Raw genomic sequence first — 23,119 nt, forward strand, 5'->3', positions numbered from 1 at the left:
GACCTCTCTCAGTGGAGACCAGGCTCACTGGATGTTTTACTGTATTTCAGCAGCTTCTGAAATCCTCAAACCAGCCCATCTGGTACAAACAACCACACCATGGTTAAAGTCACTGAGATCACATTTTCCCCTACTCTGTATGACATGAACATTAACTGAAGATCTAGAACCTGTATGATATACTGGGCTGTATTTATATACTGGGCTGTTGCCACATGATTGCATAACTGGGCAGGTGTACAGATGTTCCTATTAAAGTGCACAGTGCTTAAAAAATAGTAGTACAGTATGTGCTTTAAGACCTACATGACGATGCTAAGACAGCTGCACAAAACCATGTAGTGACCTTGTGGCGTTATGTAAATTGCTATTTGTTCATTTAGCAGTTTTTTTGGTCCTGGGAGTCATCTTTTAAATTTACAACCTTCCAGTCACCAGCTAGGAACCTTAACAGTGCCTGTACTGAATAACCCCAAATAGATGAATTACCTCCAGTAGTAGATGTAGCTCAGTGGTTAAGATGTAGGACTACTGATTGGAAGGATGCGAGTTCAAATCTCAGCACTGCCACGCTGCCACTGCTGGGCCCTTGAGCAAAGCCACTAACCCTCAACTGCTCAGATGTATAAATAAGAACAAAGCAAGTCATTCTGGATAAAAGCGTCTGCCACATGCCGTAAATATAATGTAAAAACGTAAGACACTCCGCTATAGATGGACATTTTCTTTTCAGAGATGAGGGATCAGAATTAATTCCTTTACTCAGAGCAAAGCTAAAAAAGAGGACTTGCCCTATTAAAACTAATTCACAAAGGAGAGTAGAATTAGGGCAAATTAATTTCACAAACTTCTTGCACTTTTGGTTACTACTGGTGCTGGATTAAAAAGAATTTCCTCTGAGTAAATGATTAGCTGATAGTTACTATGAGGAAAGAAACAAATAAAGAAAGGCTGCGTATTTAGCTAGCTAAACTAAAGATACGTGTAAAGATTTACGCCGTAACAATATAGCTACCTCAAGTGCCTTTATTGAAGACCAATCTATTGAATTAGTGAATGTTATTAGTATTTAGGCACTATAATGGATTATAAATTAAATTTTGAAAATAATTCAACAAAGACTTTTTTTTAATCTGAGGAAATTCGCTCAATTCCATATTGATAGGACATTGATGATTGTTTTTATATAGGGCTTACATTGAAACCTTTTTAACATTCTCGTTCATCTATTGGTTCGCCTCCTGAAAAGCTCAATGAAAGAATGCACTGGTGAGGATTGTAAATACTTGTTGTAAAGAGTTTGGAGGGAAACTGCCTGGGTTGTCAGACTTATTTAATAAGCAGGTACTTAGGAAAGCAAACTACATTAAATCCGACATCTCTCATCCTCTTCATGACGCATTCCAGACTTTACCTTCAGGGTCTCTGCATAGGGTCCGAGTCCCTTTAGCTAAAGCAAACAGATTAAAATTTTCTTTTGTACCATGTTTTATTTCTTTGTTTACTTAAATAGGAAAAGGTAGTTTTTTAGGTTGTTGAGATGGTGATCCTTACTTGTTAATGTATAATTGGTGTATTTGTCTGTCTTGTTTGTGGTTTATTCCACTGCTGTAAAACAAATTGCCCCTTAAAGAAGGACGAGAACTCACTACCCCCAAACCGACCAATCATACCATACCCTCGGGGTGGTAGTTTGAATATCTCTGAATTAGTTCCTAACTACAACGTGACACTCAGTACAATCTAAGGATGATGTGACCTGTGGCATTTACGCTTTAAACTGGCTATAATCGTATCTAATATAAAATATCAGGCATTATGAATGTAGGTATCTCATAAATGATCTCATTAATAATATAGAGAAAACAATCCTAGGAAAGGACACATGGACGTGTCATGACTGCATTCCAGAGCTGGAAAGTAAATACGCCTTTCACAGATCAGAGATTTTTTAAAAACGTTTATTTGCTACAACAGCCCCAGAGGAAAGCTTGGCTAAAAGAGAAATGTCGATACAGATATATCATACATGAATGAAGTGGACAAAGCAGATCAAACAAGGTCAAATTCCAGCTCTATATGCATCAGTAAAGGGTCAATTAGAAGGGCAACTACATATTTTATTAACTTAATAATAAAAGAGAACAAAGAGTGTCAGGCTCATTTAAGCCTTCAGTCTTATTTAACATGGTCTTAAGGAACAAAGAGGAAAAATACTCAGGAGGGGTCTGTCAATTATTTCTGGAAAATTATCCACCAGAAGCAGTAAGCAATGCTGCGCTTAGTTATTCATATCCACACTCAAACTGTGCGCTCATGTCGAGCCTTTCATTTTTCATGTGCATCTTAATTGCTGTGTGGACCGAAACAAGAAGGAAGGACTTCACCACAGGGAGGAAAAAGAGACCTTGAGGGAGGAAAAGGGCAGGCTCGGTAAAAAAAAACAACAAAAAAAAAACATTAATCTAAAATACTTTTAGTAACCGAATGTGCAGAAATACAGCTGAGGAATGAACTCTTTAGCCAGTTAAACTCTGAATCCAGCAAACACGTCAATCTCTAAAGGTCACAGCAATGAGGAACAAAAAATGAAATGACATTGACTCAAAATGCAAAGAGAAAAAGTGAAGAATGCAAAAGATCAATGAAGGGAAGATGAAAAACAAAGCACAATGACGAACGACAAGTGGAAGATTCTTCCACTTCAAGCTTGGAAAACCATGCCTGTATAGCGCTCGATTAGTGAACAGGGGCAGTGTCATGCTGGAACATGCTTGACCCCTTAATTCCAGTGAAGGAAAATCTTAAAGCTACGGAATACAAAGACAGACATTCTATACAATTGTGTGTTTCCAACTTCATGGCCACAATTTGGGGAAGAAATGCATACAAGTGTGATGGTCAGGTCCACATACTTTAGGCTATATATCATATATATAAAATATACTATAGTGTGTACATTAAGGTACACACTAAGGACATTAAGGACAGGTGTTACAGCATGCTGCACAACAGACCAACTAACTGATCATGAAATTTGTTTTGTAAAATAGTTGTTTCAGCCTTCCTAAACGTGGCTTTTATAATGACATGCGCACAGCTTGGAGACATTTAACAAACATTCATAACAGAAAAGTAGCATCTCAGCATCAAACAAGTACAGTACCTCCTCTTACAGCGAGGAGATCTTTCCCTGTAAAAGCATCTATTGAATCTTCTACAAAAGTATGGTCCACCGTGAATTCTCAGGAAAGGCTGAACACCATTACCGCTAATGCAATATGACGTTTTAAGTTAAGTGTAGCTTAACCATTTGCAGAAGCCTTTTTTCATGTCTTTTTTTTTTTTCTTTTGGTATGGATGTGCTGTGTTTTTTATCTTTGTAGTGCAGAGAATGAGTCATGATTCCTCAAGCGGGTTAACAGTCCTTTACCGGGGGGGGCCTATTTAAAGTAGAACCTGAAGCCTTCATAATTTCACAGGAGGAAGTCGCAGGAGCTCAGCCACAGGACCGATTCTATTAGAGGCTAATGGAGAAGAACGTTAGATACTAAAAGAAAGCGTACAAAAGGATCAGTTAGAAAACAGGAACTGGGCGAGAGATATGGAACAGGCAAGAAAGATGAACAGATTTAAACATCACCTACTCTGACAGCACGTCTGCAAAACAGACAAGTCTTACAAATAAATTATTCATAATGCATATTTCCAAATGAAGTGAAAACAGACAGCGTCCTTGAAAAGACTTGCTTTCTGAAGAGTCTTTGAAAAGTCCTTTCCTCGCATGTTCGGTCAGAAACGCTATTGCTAATGGAAACGAATTAGTCTAGACTCACAATCCATGGAGAAGAGTCTCAGTTTTCAGGTTTTGCTCTTGATAAAACCAGTTTTAGTAAAAGAACTGAAAAAGACTTCTTTTTTTAATAAAACATCTCAAATCACTTCAGTGTGCTCCATGCTTGCTCCGTTCATGAAAGAAGTTCTGCTTTAGGTGCAGTTTATGGGCCATTTTCCCCCAGAAGCTTACTTTGAGTAGTCTAATAGGCTCAGAGTCTACTCAAAACGACTAAAATGTCCAAAGATGAACTGCCTGCGTATGGCAGACATGACAAATGAGGTCCATATTAAAAGGGTTTGTTCTGTAAAGTCACAGGCACAAATGAGCAAAAAAAAAAAAGAAACGGATGAGGAAGGAAAAAAAAAGTTTCACTATTATGTCAAGTATTTCGGTTTTTAATGACGACGCTTCACACTTCTAACCGCCTTTTGAAATTTATTCACAAGGTAAAGGAATGCAAATAGAAAACGTCAGCCAAGAGACAACAAAAAAGAAAAGAATATTTTTATTCACGTTCCATCACAGCAACACCACCACCACACACAAATATGCAAATCAGATGCAAATTCCTAAATGTTAATGACAGGCATTCTCTTTCAATTTACCATCCCTTTTCAAATGAATTTTAAAGGATCAATCAAGCAGTAATATTTGGATTTCTCTCTCTCTCTCTCTCTCTCTCTCTCTCTGCGTGAATATCATGCATAAATTGGGATGAGCCTGAGGCAGAAGACTCCTCAGAGAATTTCGTCTTTAATACAGTGCAGTCTCTACAGGCCAAAAACTAGCGGCACATTTCACTGGAAGCGAAAATAAATTGGAGAATATAGTATCAATGTTGCAGTATGTGCAAATTGAGCACACCACAGCACACTTCAAACCATCCTCTGTGTATTCTGTTCATATCCCACATGTCACATATGGACACAGGTGATTTTAAAGGTACCAGAAAACAAAATGTTGTTCCAGCTTTGCACACAAGATGGGGTTTTATTTATTAAGCGTCCTACGCCACCCAAGCGTCTCAGTTTAGCAGTATGATAGTTGCACAAAAATCTAATCCTTGTGTACACACACACACACACACACACACACACACACACACACACACACACACACACTCGAGGCTGCATGGTAGGGGCTGCACAGTAAACACCATCTGCCCATCCTGTGTGGTGCCCGTGTGTATGCCCCAGCCACTATCTCTCAGATACTTGTCAAACATTAAAGCTCCACTGCAGGAGATCAGGATGCCCTTAGGGTCTGGGGATTAGAAATGACCACTCACCGACACTGATCAATAAAAATACTACTAGAAGTAGTAGTCAAAGAAGAACAGGTTAAGAATTAGCAAAGAACAAAAAAAAGTAAAGTATAGAAATACCCTAGAACAGAAAAAGCAACGCACACAATTATTGAAGAAAAGAAAAAAGTACAGAATTACTGGAGATAAGTAGATAAGTAGTATTGTAAGATTACCAACTTCTTTTTTGTACTGAGAGAATCATGTTTAAAAATCTACTCGCCACTTAACACCATGTACTAAACTACACTGCAAAAAACTAGTGTACCAAAATACAGTGCTGTAGACTAGTGTACTAAACTGCAATGTTCAAAACAACAAATGTACTAAACTAGAATGTTCAAAACTACAGTGTACTAAACTACAATGTTCTAAATACCAATGTACAAAACTGCAATGTGCCAAACTACAATGTACCATACTACACTGTTGTAAACTAGTGTACTAAAGTACAATGTTCTAAACTACAGCATTCTAAAATAGCATAATAAACTAGAATGTTCAAAACTACAGTGTACTAAACTACAGCATTCAAAACTGCAGTGTACTAAACTACAGCATTCAAAACTGCAGTGTACTAGACTACAGCATTCAAAACTACAGTGTACTAGACTACAGCATTCAAAACTACAGTGTACTAAACTACAGCATTCTCAAATAGCGTACTAAACTACAGCATTCAAAACTGCAGTGTACTAAACTACAGCATTCTCAAATAGCGTACTAAACTACAGCATTCAAAACTGCAGTGTACTAGACTACAGCATTCAAAACTACAGTGTACTAAACTACAGCATTCTCAAATAGCGTACTAAACTACAGCATTCAAAACTACAGTGTACTAAACTGCAGTGTTCTAAACAACAATGTATGAAACTAAATGTTCTAAAATGTTCCAAACCACAATGTAAAAAAAATTATAAACTACAATGCACTAAACTACAATGTTCAAAACTACGACATACCAAACTACAACGTATGAAACTAAATTTTCTAAAAATGTTCCAAACTACAATGTTGAAAAATGTATAGACTACAGTGCACAAAGCTTCAATGTACCAAACTACAACACTACAATGTATGAAACTAAATGTTCTAAAATGTTCCAAACTACAATGTAAAAAAAAGTTATAAACTACAGTGCACTAAACTACAATGTTCAAAACTACAATGTACCAAACTACAATGTATGAAACTAAATGTTCTAAATGATTCAAACTAAAACACTCTAAACTACAGTATTCTAAACTACAGTGTACTAAGCTACAGTGTACTAAACTACGATGATAAAATGGTTGCTGATAAGCGCAGGCAGAGTAAATGAGGACACTCACAGACCTGTACTGAACTAGAGTGAGGGTTAGGGTCAGGGTCGGGAAAATCATTACAGTACACCGAGTCTACAGTGAATAAGGATCATGTCGTGTACACTGAGTATCGTCTGAGGGTCTGTCGACTCCTTGTACACTTGGCGAATAAAAGTTCCTGCTTCTGAATAAATAGCTTGAAAATATTTACTACAATATATTGTCTACTTCTCATACAATTTTACACCAAACAAAAGCAAATACAATCTAGACACAAAACAATATACAAGTCACAGAAATCAAAAGGTAAAAAAAATCTTCTCAGCTGTAACGAGAAAACAAACTGAGGCTGAAAAGACTTTTTCCTGATCATTGTTTCCACATTACACAGGTGTGTGGGTTGTTTTTAAATCACCCGATGGCCTTGAGCTAGCGGCTACTGGTTAATTTGTGTTTCGTTTCGGAGCTGTTTTATAGTGAACTAGCTTTTTTTTTTTATAGCTAGCCGTATCTACATTCATTCACTGTATTCCATAAAGTGTGCTTTTTAAAATGCAGACATTTTGTAACAAGGGATTAGAAATGATTTATTATTCATTTTGGTTTGCCAACAGAAACAATATTTTTATGACCCCACTCCAGCGGTCCACACCCCCTCTTCAGTTGGAAACCACTTGAAATGAAATTTTTAAAAATGGCTAATGAGAATATTTACATATGAGAGCCTACCCGGCTTACAGGAAGCCTAGCATATAAATATAAATATAAATATAAATATAAATATAAATATAAATAACACTCTGCAGTGTGATCTGTTGCTTGTATGAAAAATAGTCTTACCCGTTCTTGGGGAAAGGAAGAAAAAATAAAGGCTATAAAAGCTTTCTAACATCATATCTTCTTGTAGCCAGGTGTGCAGAAAGTGATTTATACAGGAGAGAAATGCTGGACTACTGGAAGAACATAAGGGTTAGGCTATACTTTCTTGAAATCACACTGAAAGAAAAAAATGAAAATAACCCTTTCACTCTGGAGCAATTCGTTGTCACATTAGATTCTGTCCATGGAAAATATGAAAATAATCATTTCTGGGGTTTCATTTTCATTCCCTGTAACATTTCTAATCCCTGTTTTGAAGCATTGTCAAAGCTTTAAGTGGACAAAAACTCATTACCAGGATAGAGCACTACATTATTACCCATAATGCACTACAGATCAAGTGTACAGCAAAGTAATGGAAAGTTTCACAATGTATAATGCTTTCAGGATGGATACTTTACAGGATGACGTTGTATATGAAAGAAATATATACAACTATGTAAATATATACCACTAAAGCCAACAGGTACTTGTCTGCCATGTATTTAAGATAAAAAATAATGCTTTTAATGCTTGTATACAATTCTAATTTTACCATTAGATTTAGAATAAATTATTTATTGCATGAATTACAGTACATGTAAAATAGGTTTCAGTCCAACGAGAATCACTAGGCTAAAGAGTCCAGCACCTGCATTACGCATTTCTGCTTTATCATTACATTTCCAAATGAAGCTCAATCCCAAATCTAAATCTGACATTCACCACAAAGCCTCATAATTAATGAGCACATAATTCCCTGGCTTGTTCTTTGCTCTTGATAGCAAATGAAAAATGTCAACAATGTCACAGACATCAGTTCGTTTGTATGCGTGGTCTCGTCTGCAGTCAGCTCTGTTCAAGGCTGCTTGCTGAAGTGTTTGTATATTAATGCTCACACGCTGCAGTGAGGAGTGAATGACTGCATTATAAAGCTTCTGAATCTCTTCAACATTGTGCCTCCACTGACTCAGAGTCACAAAGTAAACAACAGTGCCACCTACTGACGTATGGTGGAACTGAACCGAAATTAAATATACAACGGTGAGCCAAACAAAAACATTAAAAAAAAAAATTTCTAATAAACACTGTGCATCATCTTCCTACTTAATTATCCATTTCAATTAATGCAAGCGTTCAAGTGCTTAACGTGAAATTAATTTATATATATATATATATATATATATATATATATATATATATATATATATATATATATATATATACACATACATACACATATACACACACGTACATACACACACATACATACACACACATACATACAAATATACATATACACACACACATTATATATATAATTTCTGTAAAGCTGCTTTGTCATAATGTAGAGTGTTAAAAGAGCTACACAAATAAAACTGAATTGAATTTAAAACACACATCAAGACCAATTTCAATTACCCTAAAACAATATTTATCTTATTTAATAGCTATTGTGCATGAGAGTTCAGTTCATTCTCAAGCCATTATTTATTCCTACACATTCAGCCAAGAAAGCATGAGAGCAAACAAAAAGATTTAAATAAATAAAAAGGTCATAAAATAAAGGAGCCAGCACAAGAAGCAGGAAAAATAAGCCATTTTAATTCTACTTCATTTAATTAAAAAACAATAACAAACAAGAAACAGGCGGATACATTTAGAAATCCTGCTGAAGCAACCTACAAAGTGTGAAAAAGGTGACCTTCACAGATGGACTAAGTTTTTAAAAAATGTGACTTTGGACTTTTTCAGAAGCACAATGCTGTGTGTCACGAGAAGCTCATGAGATACCACAATAAAACGTAGGTCTATTACACGAGAAACATTTCAACTGAGCGATGGACTCATCGGCTTTGGAACCACATTACTGTACATATCAGTGACACTTCTGACCAGCGCTGTATACTGTGTCAGTGTTTGTTATTATATTCCACTGAAAATCCATGTGTCCACACTCATTCTCGTTTTAGAGGACAGGATAAGAGCGTCTGGAAAAAGTCCTAAATGTAAAAGTACTGATGATTAAGCGCAGGTCTAGTTTCTGATGAATGCTTATGCAGTACCAGAAGCAGCCAGCAGGTGTAGACATAGAGCTCTACGTGACACGATGCATGATACTCTACTGTAACAACACATCTGACTCTTTTGTAGGTCACAGCAGTTTTACACACACACACACACACACACACACACACACACACTTGTGTATAAAATATATACACACAAACACACACACACACACACACACACCACCTTACAGATCTACACCACATTATCTCTAAACAGATTCCAGCATTATGCTTCCGCATCAACACACCGGCATCTCCTCATCAGCTCATTTCCAGCATCTGTCTCCATGAGCTGGATCGTGTGTGTTCGCACAGGAGAAACAATAAAAGCTGCCCTTCAAAAGGGCATGTAAATTATATCACACATCCTCACACACAGGCAAACTGCATGCAGCTTGCATTTGCATTAATAAAAAACTGAATACATATCTGGAGACCAAAATCAGTTACGGATAAATAGCACCTAAAGGTCATCTGCTAGAGAAAATGAACCATCGTTACAAGCTGTGGTTTTGTATTGGCCGCCATGCGTGTATCCTCCGAACCAGGCTTTGGCACATCCGTGGAGCAAACAAAGCCTTCACATATCTATTTACTCCATAAAATCATCATGGGATTTGTTCATGAAAGCCAGACGACCGTCATTCACATCATCATGCAACACGCCTTAATACTGGAAGTGTTTCATTCTGCACAAAATGCCAAAAGTCTGGATGTATTTAGTCTAATGTCTTATTCAGACAAGATAAGAGTGTGTGTTAATATACAGCTGTTAGGTTAAAGTTGCCAGAGGACATGGGAGTAAATAATGATTGATGATGGAGCAAAAAAAAAAAAAAAAAACACCTTTTCCATAAAATATAATGAAATCTTTACCTACATATCAGTTTGAATGGGATATACTGTATAACACATGGGTTTATTTCTACTGTCATTTTATAGAAGGGAAAATACAGACATGCGCACATGCAGTCTGGAAATAATGACTGATTCTGTCAGGACTGAAATAGCTGAGATACTCCAGCAAGTATCACCCTGCCTCGCCATGTAAAACTAGTGCTGCACGATTAAGTCCAAAATGATCATCACGATTATTTTGATCAATATTGAGATCACGATTATTCATTGATTTTAGAGTCAACGTATTTTTATTGCACTTTCACATTTAAATAAACAGACCACTGCTTTCACCTCCATGTTGTGCTACATTCCTGCTCATGTACAAATCTTTGCATCAAATTAGACTGATCCTTCAAGTGCATCATCTCGTAGAAACAAAATATCAAGAAAATTGTGCCCAAATTATGGGATAAGTAAAAATGCCATCAACTAAATGAAAATATGCATCAAATATAACAATATGCAAACAAATGCAACAATTCAGGCATATGCAGAAAAGGCAATAACGGGGTTTACGGGAGGAGAGAAGCAGACAAATCGCCCAATAGAGCGGTGGCACAGGGGTGACAAAAACCCAATAGGATTTTCCCATAGGCTTTTGGATTATTGCAAAAAAAATAATCTCTGTGATCAACAAAAGTTTACAATACTAACACGTTTTGTGCATCAAGATAATTTTTACAAATGAATATGATTTGTATGAAGTTTGAAGCGTAAATACAATCTGCAGAAATAAACAGCTAACCGTACGCTATAAACAAACTACACCACGGTCGCTCGACTTCACCATCACCGAGCTTCCCACAACTTTTCCAAACTTTATTTAAAACATTTTCCATAATACGGATTTACTCTGTGGAGGAATCTTCATCCACGTTTTTTTGGGAATTGTGCACAACACACCTGAACCAGTTTATCTACAAAGTTTTTTCCTGCTCGGCGTGATGACGTTTAATGTCCCCGATAACGTCTGTAGTTCCATTTAGCAACATGTTAATGTCATGATCTCCCCTAGCGTTAGCGCAGCGCGCTCTTTTAGTGACATTGACTTTGTTTACTTTCTACATGAGCATTTATGATTTCTGTCCTGTCTCCACCCCTGCATTGTTATTGGTTGTCCCCATACGTGTAATCATTAGTCTCAGCTGTTTTGTGTTCACTCTTAATTACGTTTGTCGTTTAAACCCCTCGTGTCTCATTGTTCAGCGCGAAATATTGTGTGAGTTTTCCGTGTACCAAGCATTTTATTCATAGTTTCACGGCTCATAGTTTTGATCCTGTTCTCGAAGTCGTTGTTTGATTATTGTTTACTTGTTTATGCCCATCTGCCGATTGCCTGACCTTTTGCTTGTTTTTAACCACGCTATGGTTTCACGTTTTGGATTTGTCTGCCTCTCTTCAATAAAGCTCTTATCTGCACTTGCATCCATCCTAAACCCTCAACACGTGACAGTTAGTAACCGCCTTTTTTAATACATGTAAAAGCTTTTTTAAAAAATCACGAGTGGGGTTTTACTGGTGTATTTTATGTCGTAGAATAAAACGCGAAAACATTTTGAGCTTTTGTTCGCCGCAGGCCTTATTTCAGGCTTTTAACCAAAATCCCATTAAAAAAACCCACTGACTTTGCGATGGAACCTGAAGGGCTAAAATGCTAACTAGTTTTCGGGTACTGTCGTTACAAAATGACATCATCTTGGCGCCGCTCTATGGTGACTGGCTGTAAGTTTAGGTGGCGCTTGATTTGATCTGCAGTGGAGTTTACTATCAGGACGAACTTTAAACGTCAGTCTCACAGTCGATCATGTTCATGTAATCGTGGGCAGTCAAAATCGTAATCGCGATCAATATTCAATTAATTGTGCAGCCTGATGTAAAACTAGTCTGAATCTAGTCTAATCTGAAGAGGCCTTACATTAATAATAACAACAATAAAGACCTAATTACAATAAAATATGTATAATACCAATACTACTACTACTACTACTAATAATAATAATAATAATAATAATAATAATACTACACTCCTGGGCAAAAAAAAGGGCTAACCTTAAAATTGCAAAAAATTAAAAAGCTTTTAATAGTCTTAATAATAAATCATTAGTCATGAAATTAGCAAGAATTAAATAGACAAAGTAATTTAGTATGGGATAGTGTTTCCATTTGACTTCATTAAAAGTTTAAGCCTTGTGCGTAAACTTTCCGACAGCTTTTTATTTAACTAACTTTTTACTTTATATTAATTTTGTGCATTCAGATATGTCCGTGTGCATTTTACATCAAACATTTTATTCATTACCATGATGTGTACCTCTGCGGACACAAAGACTATATAAGTAAACTTCCCCATTTCTAGCTTTTCGCCCAAACTGCAGCAAAAGTAAATGGGGAAATGAGGAATTGGTGGCACAGGAAGTCTCAGGAGAACATTCGTTTAATTCTTGACCAATGATTTGACCATTAAAAGTGTAATTTTTGCGTTTTTTGCCCAGGAGATTAATATGTATAATAGTAGTCCTTTTCAAACCACTCTGACTTTAATGTAATAACTGAGCATGGAGCCCTGACGTTATTGTGCTGTTATTTTCCATCATCCAGCCTGTGATGAGCCAATCCAGCCAGATAATTTAATAATTATCCAAATCTCCACAAACATCAGAAACTGACGTGCTAAGCCATGATGCCCCATGATCCTTCTACAGTACCCAGGCTGAAAAACTCTGGAGCACACATCATTAAGACTTTTAGTCTCATCAGCTACTAACTGGGCTAGTTTTCAGTTGTCATCTTTGCCAAACTCATAAGCAGGCTCTTGCATGTTCACGCTGAGTCATGAGCTTGTGTGAGAGTATATCTGTGTGTGAGAACACACTCACCAGTCCTGCAGTGAGAGATGGCGCGGACTGACCCAGTGTCTGGTTCCTCATGCGGATGAGGTTGTTTGCTTCTCCTGCCTGCTGTTGCCAAGCCAGCTGACTCACACCGCTGTGCATGCTGCTGGACAGAGGCAGGAGCTGCTTCCCTAACATACAAACATGCATACATGCAAAGATCTTAGCAAAGAAATAGCTGCATGTTATATGTTGTGAAATTACTCTTATCCTTAGATATAAGGTCTTGAAGCCACATTTTAGTTTTTGTATGCTTCTCAGTTACTGCATTATCGCTGTAATGGGATTTGTAATGGTGAGGCTGGGTTTGAGTATTCAAAAGGATGATGATAATGTCTTCACCAGATCTTAAGGCTAGATCTCCAAGTGTACTTCAGAGAGAGATTAAATGTGGGGGAAGTGCATACACATATATACATATATATACATATATACATATATATACATATTATATATATATATATATAAAAACATTTATATATATGTATGTGTGTGTCTTACCAGTTAGGCCAGCGGCCATGCTGCTGCGGCGGGCTCGGCTCTCATCCTGGCTGAGTTGCCGCTGGAGTTTGGTCTTTCCTGCAGCGGTGGATAAGTCAGGGTTACTCAGCTTTCGAAAGAGCAGGGTAGGCTGCACCACAACCTCCTTCTACATATATATGAGAGAGAGAGAGAGAGAGAGAGAGAGAGAGAGAGAGAGAGAGAGAGAGAGAAACCCAGAGACAGAGAGAGGGAGACAGACAGAGAGACAGAGAGAGAGAGAGAGAGAGACAGACAGACAGACAGACAGACAGAGAGACAGACCGAGGGGGGGAAAGAGAGAGGGAGGAAGAGAGAGATTAGTGAAACATTACAAATACTACCTAAAGTGATTAAATGAAACAGTAAGATTACATTGAGAGCATGAATCATGTGAAACAGATGGACCATAAAAACCGGTCATTGCAGCAGCAACAGTTATTGATTTACACTGCAGCTGTTTTGCTGCATTCTTTTAACAAACATGGAACATCTCAATGGAAAATATGACTTAAGCCGGTGTCAGAAAATATAAGAGCATGTTCCAACAGGATTATGGGATGGATCACAATGTATGTGATATATCAATTCTGATTTATTCTTCTGCAATGGGTTGGCACCTGGGATAAGCTCCAGGCTCCCCGAGACCCTGTGTAGGATAAGCGGAAGAGAAAATGGATGGATGGATGGATGGATTTATTCTTTTCCTGGTAACATGTTATTTGAAAGGGAACTACATAATGATTTTATAACAATAACATTAGCATTGCATAAATATTATATATACAGCAATACTAGATCATTTATAAAAGACTCATGTCAAAACATGCAAGATGATATTGTAAGTTTTATCCATCTTTGTCTTTACATGGAAGCGAGAACACCAACCATGAATTACTAATCATTAAGAGATGGCTAAGATACTCTGATACGGTCAGATTTTATCCATATCTTGCAAGTTATTCACGTGTTTTTACTAACAGCACTTTGAAAAAGGTGTAGAAGCTAAACATAGTGCTTCATAAGAATGTTCTGAATGCAAACTGATTAACGCTTTGGTTTGAGACCATGAAAGTAATTCATTTGGCTGGCCTATGAGGCTTCATACATAAGAAGCTGGATTGGAAAAGGGCTAAGACGTTGATACCCTAAGGCTAAGTCCATGTTAATCTGGATAAACTTGAACACCCATCATTTTCTCTAAATTTTGGCCTTCCATCCACACGGAGACGGCGTTTTTGTCCAGCGAAAACGGAGATTAAAAAATTATGTAGGTTTAGTCATGGGACCCATTCAACTCAAAACAAACAAGATGGTGGATGATCGCTTTTTAAGGTCACTTTGTACAACCTTCAGATTGCATTTTTTTTCTCTTCATACAGTTTTTCTCAACTGCTAACACACAAAAACTGGTAGTGTAAGCCATCCTCACGAAACCCTTCTGCCAATTCCCAGCAGAAAGGCCATGTACCCCAGTCTATAAACACTATTTACCCTTTTTACAGCATTTCCCTGGTCCTCTCACACTTCTTTGCCAAAGGTCTAAACAAACATCCGCCTTTAAAACCATACTATGAAGTTTTTGTACTATACGTACCATTAAACTACATGCAGTACAGTAGCAGAAGCAGACAATACAAGAAAATGACATGAAGTTGAGGATCCATGTTGTCAATAATGCGTGACAATGTCAAACACTGTTGTTTGTGTGGAGAATTGAAAGACAAGCGGTTGTTTGTTGTAGACGAAGCATTTTTTCTGAGGCCCAAGTCAACACCATCGTGAACATGGTCGTGGTAAACATCCTCATACACCTCAGAGAACTCCAGGCAAGAATTACTGAAGACGATGACATTTTCCAAAATAGAGAGTGTCAGCATTTCAACAATTGATCGCATCCATCGGCACAACCACGTGTGCATGAAACCAGTGTACCGGGTTCCTCAGGTACTCAGAAAGAGCTGCGTTTCCAACATGTCCAGGTATGTGTTTACCTGTGTGTAAATATCAACTATTATACTGAACTGGCTACAGATAGCTTATATGTTGTGATATAGTTTTCTTGGCTTACTGTAACAATACTGAATTAGCTGTATTGAAATATAACGTAATCAGATCACATCCAGACAATACTCCAGCTTGATGCCAGTGACACCTTGCACGAGTTCATCTTTGTGGATGAGGCAGGATTCAACCTCACAAAGCGAAGACACTATTGGCCAACATGCTCTCGTGGAGGTCCCTGGCCAGCATGGGGGTATTGTTATACTTTGTGCAGCCACCAGCAACCACGGACTCCTTCACCGCCATGCTACTCTCGGCCCATATAACACTCAACTTCTTCTGACTTTTCCGGATGGCCTACGGGAAGCTCTCTTCCAACATGCCCATAGAGAAGTGCAGACTTGTTATGTTGTTGTTTGGGACAACGTACGTTTCCACCATGCTGTTCTGGTCCAGAATGATTCTGGTTCATGAATGATCCAAGAGGGAGGGAGAGAGGGAAAGAGAGGCTGCACTTAGTGTATACTTGCACGACAATGTTAAATGTGAACAAAATGGTTTGGTGGAAAACTGATGGAGCCACTCGACCGTAGCAGGGTATTCTTTGTGACTCTGTTTTTCTTTAATTGTTAAATCGTAGATCAGGATTTTTCCTCAAGGCAAATCACAATGAGGGGAACAACAATAACGCACAATCCTATGCTCCAAAAACACTCATTCAGGCCATGTATCACCAGTGTACCAGGGTGGGTTGGGGGTAATTTCTACTTGCACATTCACAGATTAATTGATGAGTTGTCTAAGGACATGGCGTGTGAGAAATGCCAAGTTTATGATTTAATTCAGAAAACGCGTCCATTGTTCAAAACAACTTTGGTGTACACCATTAACTCCACTGAACAAAACTCCTTCATAAATCACACTGAATGATTCAGACTTCTATTTCACAAATGCTGCCAAAGTTCAGTGCATGGGCAGGAAAATACATGCCAGAGTGATAGTGTTTATTCCCAACATTAGTCTTGTTATGACTAATAAAACAGTGGCACGGTCATGCAGACTTCATCCGATAAAAGGAAGGTTTCTGCCAACATTTGTGTACGTGGAAAAACTAAAACTCTTAAGTGTTGTGTCTCGAATATACAAACACTGACTGATCTACACGAGGATCTACATGAAAAGCACTGCTTATTCAACATCCACATCTGGATAAGCAGTCAGAGAACAGTGTGTCCCTGAGAACCGACTTCCACACATGTAAAAACACTCAATTCATTTGTCAATAGTGAAAGGTGAATGATGAACATCAGCCATAACTAAAACACACAGATTTACAAAGAGAAGGAGGCGAGGAAAGACAGAACCAGAGACGGCCTGGGTAGAACAGATGGCAAATGTTATTTCGGTTTTAAACTGTGGAACAGTACACATTTTCCTCGGTGGGTAATCACTTGTTTAAAGAAGGCGCTGTAACCAAAACACGTCATCAGACCATGAGATTGTTTTCACGAATGTCGTGAAGACATCCCAGAAACAAAAGAACACCACAGCGTTTTAGTTCTATCCAGGCCTTTAGGGATTCTGTGAGAAGGTACTTGGTAGACTAACTAGTAGGTAGATGTTCATGTTATGAATCAGTTTTCAGCCTCTGTTCCACTCGTATTCTTGACTGTTCTATGCATTTTGCTTTGGTTCGCCAATTAACTCAGTAACCCGAGCGTCTTGGACAAGAACATTGCGTGTCCATGAAATACGAGCTGCCCAGAGGACAAACAGGTTCACGAACCAGAAAAAAGAATTTTGCAAAACAGTTTTTCACTTGATATGAACGCTGAATGGTCAAAAGTATGTGGACACCTGACCATCACACCCATATATCGAAAGTCTCTGTACGCTGTAGCTTTACAATTTCCCTTCACTGGTACTAAGGGGTCCAAACATGTTCCAGCATGGCAGTGCCCCTGTACACAATGCAACCTCCATGAAGACATGGTTTGCCAAGGTTGTTCAGCACAGAGCCCTGACCTCAACCCCACTGAACACCTTTGGGATGAACTGGAACACTGACTGCACCACAGACCTCCTCATCTGACATCAGTGCCTGAACTCACTAACACTCTTGTAGCTGAATGATCACAAATCCCCACAGTCACGCACCAAAATCTAGTGGAAAGCCTTCCCGGAAGATCGGAGGTTATTACAACAACAAAGATGGAACTAAATCTGGAATTGGATGTTAAACAGGTACAAGTGATAGTCAGGTATTCACAAACCTTTGGCTATATAGTGTATGTTTAAAGAGGACCCATTACGCCCCTTTTTACAAGATGCAATAGAAGTCTCAGGTGTCCCCAGAATGTGTCTGAAGTTTCAGCTCAAAATAGCACACGGATCATTTATTATACCCTGCTGTAAATGCTCCTTTTTGAGAGAAAACAAAAACACGCTGTTTTCGTGTGTGTCTCTTTAAATGCAAATGAGCCGCTTCTCACCGCCCCCTTTCCGGAAGAGTGCTGTGCCTTTACAGCTCGTGCTTCGGATACTACGGTAACAAACGCAATATGACTGACACCATGAATACCGGTGTTCAGCCCTGTATGTATGAGTTATATAGACAGTAAGTGTTTTCAGGTTAAAAATAAAATTAACAACATAGCTCTGGTCTCTGTGAATACAATCAGAGACAATGGTAACTTCAGCCACATTAGCCGTGGAATCTTCTAACAAGTTCGTTCGGAAAGGCAATTTGCAAACATTCACATTTGTCTTCTGGATACGAAGCTGGATCACGAACAGTTGGTACTGATCCATGCTTGAGAATCATATTTCAGCAAATCCTGCATACTGGTGTGAAATGATTTGCACAAATATGTACGAATTTAGCTATTTATTGGGGCACATTTCCTTCAAAAATAAAACTTCTCCATCGCATCTTCAGTGGCTCCAATGTACATGAAGGCTCTTATGTTCATTCTTACAGCCAACAACAGAACACTTACAACGCTTATGAAGCCGAGACATTCTTCTCATCACTGTGGCTTCTCCAGGGCGGAGAACATGGCGGACTGTGTGCAGATCACTCAGGGGAGGAGCTACGCTAATAGGGCAGTGTCCATCACCAGTCGTGGGTGGGGCCTGTTCCAACATGACGTCAGGTTGGATAGAAAACGCAAACGACTCATTTTGAGACGCTGTTCATGATTTATGGGGAACATAAAAAAAAGGAATGGGTGGATTTTTACCATTGTAGGGTACAATTTATGTTCAAACACCATGTAAAAGTGAATTGTGCATAATAGGTCCCCACCTGCTGCACTACACACATCACCTGAGACTTGATCTGACTAACTGTAGAACGATTTTTGCTAGGACTAATTAACGTGAACGGCCGATGAATGAACTTCCCAGAATTAGGAACACGCAGACATGTGAAAATACTGACGAACCCAAGCTCATTGCAGTCTCCTGCTAGCAGATCACTCTTAAATAAGCCACCTCATGGTTATACAGAGAGAAAGTAAAGACGCTCAAATAATATCTTTTACATGCAACGTGAAGACAGAACACCAGAGCTGAAATGTTTGCCAGTGATGCTATCACACTGTGCTACATGATCATATAAGCTTTTGTTTCCCTTAGTCTGTAGTAATGAACGTAACTGGACGAATACCTCACCATGCACTTCGACATTACATTAATGAACACTTTTTAGCATAATCAGCTAGGTTTGCTGGGACAGAGCAGCACACAGGCACGTTTACCAGCCCACTGGGATAGCTAATAAATTTCAATTTGTCCACCAATGATCGCAATACATCTTAGCATGAATCAGTTGAATCATTATCAAACTTAGGCTACAAAGATACTTATTTTGACTATTCTTGTGTATTTGCTTTAGATTTTTAGGCCTGTGCACACACAATAAAGCTACAGTGGCGCTCTACGGCCCGTAACTGAAGGCTTGTGATTTACAACACAGATGTTAAACAGGGACCGGATTCTTAAACCAATTCTTTCCCCCATTATGATCCCGTGATCATCCCAAGCCAGACCTGCATCATCTCAAATCACTTATTTAATAGTCGCCTGGGATGACAGATCACTGTTATGCCTTCAACAAATGTACTGCTTTGGTTACAGAAGGACAAACAAGATGACCTTTCTTGAAGCAGGCCATTAAAAAGAATCACAACACCGGTCAAGACAATATTCATACTTCAAGATGAGTGGTAAAAATGTTCTGGGCCCACTCACACCGCTGGCTTCGTGATGTGGTTTATGTTGCCAGTGAAATGCCGTGTCCTTTTAACGTAGGGATGGGAAACGGAAACCAGGCACATCTCCACAACCAGTTACATCCTCTCTGTGGAGTCTGAAGACTCCAGAACATCTGGACGGCTTGCGTGTCTGACACACGGCAGCCTTAAAACCCTTGCATACAAGAGCTGTCCAAGAGCGTTTCCACGACTGAGCTGTAACACAAACAAACCCACAGCTTACACATGCTTCAAATATTCCCTTTCTTCCATCAGTTCTGACATGCCCCCTCACTCTCAGAAACAACCCCATGCAAGTGTTCTACAGGTGGTTTTCATACCTCATCGTCGCCTTTAACCATGACGGAGTGCTATTTGCTACTCTTCAGTTTAACGGCCGTAATAATTACAGAAGAACAACAACCAAATTGGTTAGGAAACTCAGAATTCTACTCAGAATTCACAATTCAATTTCTTTTGGATGAATGTCCTTATGCAGATTATTTTCCATTACAGCGTCACTGAGGGAAACTCGGTGTGTCCAAAACTTATTCTCAGGCAGCACACATGTACACATGTATCCTCTGTTGTTTATGCCTCTATTCGAAGGCAAAAAATAATTGTGATTCCTGTGGACATGTGGACATAAACAGTGAAATTTTCAAAAATGTAAACAAGCACTGAGGTAAATAAACAAGCATCCTAGGAAACTTTTCAATGACAGATAAACAGACATGGAGGTGGGCCGGATGTTAAAATTCGAACTACGTGCTAAATTCTTTAAACACGGACTTAGAAACGATAATGACTGACTAAAAACAGTATCACGATGCACAAATTGTAAAAGATAAGAAAAATAACATAACATCGTTTTTGTCCACTTATTGTTGCAACCATAAACCTATCATTAGGAAAGGCAGCGCTGATTGGTACAGACCAACTGTGCACTGAAACTCTGCTGTGATTGGTTGGGTCCAGCCTCAGTGCTCGAATGTAGACAACAATGACTAAGTTTACATGGACAGCAGTAATCTAATTATTGACCTTATTCTGGATAAGACAATATTGTGATTAAGGTGTTTACTTGAGTTCCATTTAGAATACTCATTTCATGTTCCCGTTTTACATGTTATAGAACATAGAGCGATTAACGGCGCACGTCATTACGTCCCCACACCACGCCGTCCGACGTTCCCTCCAGAATTTCACGTATCGACATACAGTTCATCTTCGTATACAGTACCGTATACAGTTTTGGCTGATTCATTTGTAATTTTACGAACGCTTCAAGTGCAGTTAATTATTTGTCATGCTATACGTGCAAATAGACAACTGCTTGAAGCCGTGGGCTACGTCCCAAACCGCGTACTTACCTACTGTATAGTAGCCAAAATACATGTATTTCACCTTCTATGTAGTAGGTAAGTACGCGTTTTCGGACGCAGCCGTGCTCTCCTGTTTACCGTCAAACGGTAGAGCACTGCCGTGTGTGTACGTGTCCTGTCGCAAAATGCGGTGAAAACTCCCACACGGCGTTAATAGTGTGATTAAGGTGTGTACATGTCTGTAATGCATGTCGATAATGCGACTAAAACAGGAATACTCCACATGTCTTAATTCCATTTGTGTTTACTTCGAGTATGACTTTAGTCGGATTAAGGTCATCAGAAATCGCTGTTTACATGCTAGTTTATTAATCAGAGTATCGTCTTAATCGGGTTAATATCGGATTATTGTTGTCCATGTAAATGTTCTGAATGATAGTAATGACCAGCAAACTATGGTGAATGTAGGAAAAGCGCACTGTTTACACACAGTACTGAGCAACCAGAGAAGAAAGCGAGAGCACCTACAGAAGTGTGTTATTACTGCACAGCTCATGCCAATGGTGATTACTAAACCATGGTTATAGCAGAATTACGAGTTGGGATAAGAAAAGTACTACCTAGATCTGACAGACAGCCTCACCTCAGTGTTCCAAAAGCTTAATGACAATCCAGTAAAAACGTCTAATGGCCAGCTCATGCTCCTCACTTGTGGCTTTCCCCTTTGACAGATGTCATTCATCAGATTTCCCTCTCTACTGAACCGTACACCCAGACCTATTAAGAAGGACTGGAATTATTTGGCCAGGATTCAGCTTACAGTTAGAAGAGAACAAATATGAAGGACTTAACCTTAACTTAAATGGAGGAATAATGACAAATTAATAAGTGGAAATAGCAGATAGGTTTATAGTTCATGAGTAAAAACAGACTAATGATGAAAACAATGAAAAAACAAAGTTTGTAGTGGTGGAATTAATAGTATTGCTGGTGGTGGTAGTAATAGTAATGGAGGTAGCAATAGTATTCATAGTATTAGCAGTGGCAGTGATATTGGTGGTGGTGGTAGTAGTAGTAATAGTAGAAGGCAGTAGTATTGGAGGTATACATAGTATTTGTAGTAGTAGTAGTAGTAGTAGTAGAGGTGGTATTGGTGGTGGTAGTAATAGTAGTAGAAGAGGTAGTGTTGGTGGTGGTAGTTAGTAGTAATTAAGGTAGAAATAGTATTCATAGTAGTAATAATAGTGGCAGTAGAAGTAGTAATGTTAGTAGAAGTACTAGTGGTATTGGTGGTGAAAGTAGTAGTAGCCAGTAATAGTAATGGAGGTAGCAATAGTATTCATAGCAGTAGTAGCAGCAATGGTATTGGTGGTGGTAGTAATAGTAGAAGGTAATAGTTATGGAGGTATACATACTATTGTAGTAGTAGTTATAGTAGTAGCTATAGTAGTAGTAGTGGTGGTGTTGGTGGTAGTAGTAGTAATAGTGGAAGGTAGTAGTAATGGAAGTAGCAACAGTATTCATAGTAGTAGTGGTATTGGTGGTGGTAGTAGTAATAGTAGAAGGTAGTAGTAATGGAGGTATACATAGTATTTGTAGTACTAGTACTAATGTTAGTAAAAGTACTAGTGGTATTGGTGGTGAAAGTAGTAGTAATGGAGGTAGCAACAATATTCATAGTAGTAGTAGTAGTAGTAGTAGTAGTAGTAGTAGCAGCAGCAGTGGTATTGGTGGTGGTAGTGGTAATGGAGGTTGTAGTAGTAATAGTAGTATTAGTGGTAGTAGTAGTAGGCAGTATTAGTAATGGAGTTTGCAATAGTATTCACAGCAGTAGTAATAGTAGTAG

General features: G+C 38.5%; 1 protein-coding gene across 4 annotated transcripts in view; it reads right to left on the reverse strand.

Annotated features, from left to right (window-relative positions):
• The window catches only part of mast2 (microtubule associated serine/threonine kinase 2), a 151,399-nt gene that overhangs the window by 101,068 nt on the left and 27,212 nt on the right, over nt 1-23,119 (reverse strand). For all 4 annotated transcript variants that reach the window (XM_053636474.1, XM_053636473.1, XM_053636472.1 and 1 more), the window contains exons 2-3: nt 13,671-13,818; nt 13,155-13,300 (exon numbers count right to left, since the gene is read on the reverse strand). In XM_053636474.1, the coding sequence (XP_053492449.1) occupies nt 13,155-13,300; nt 13,671-13,818 (294 nt within the window). The remainder of the gene's footprint in view (nt 1-13,154; nt 13,301-13,670; nt 13,819-23,119) is intronic.

This window comes from Ictalurus furcatus, chromosome 11, assembly GCF_023375685.1.
Source record: "Ictalurus furcatus strain D&B chromosome 11, Billie_1.0, whole genome shotgun sequence".
Taxonomy (NCBI): domain Eukaryota; kingdom Metazoa; phylum Chordata; class Actinopteri; order Siluriformes; family Ictaluridae; genus Ictalurus; species Ictalurus furcatus.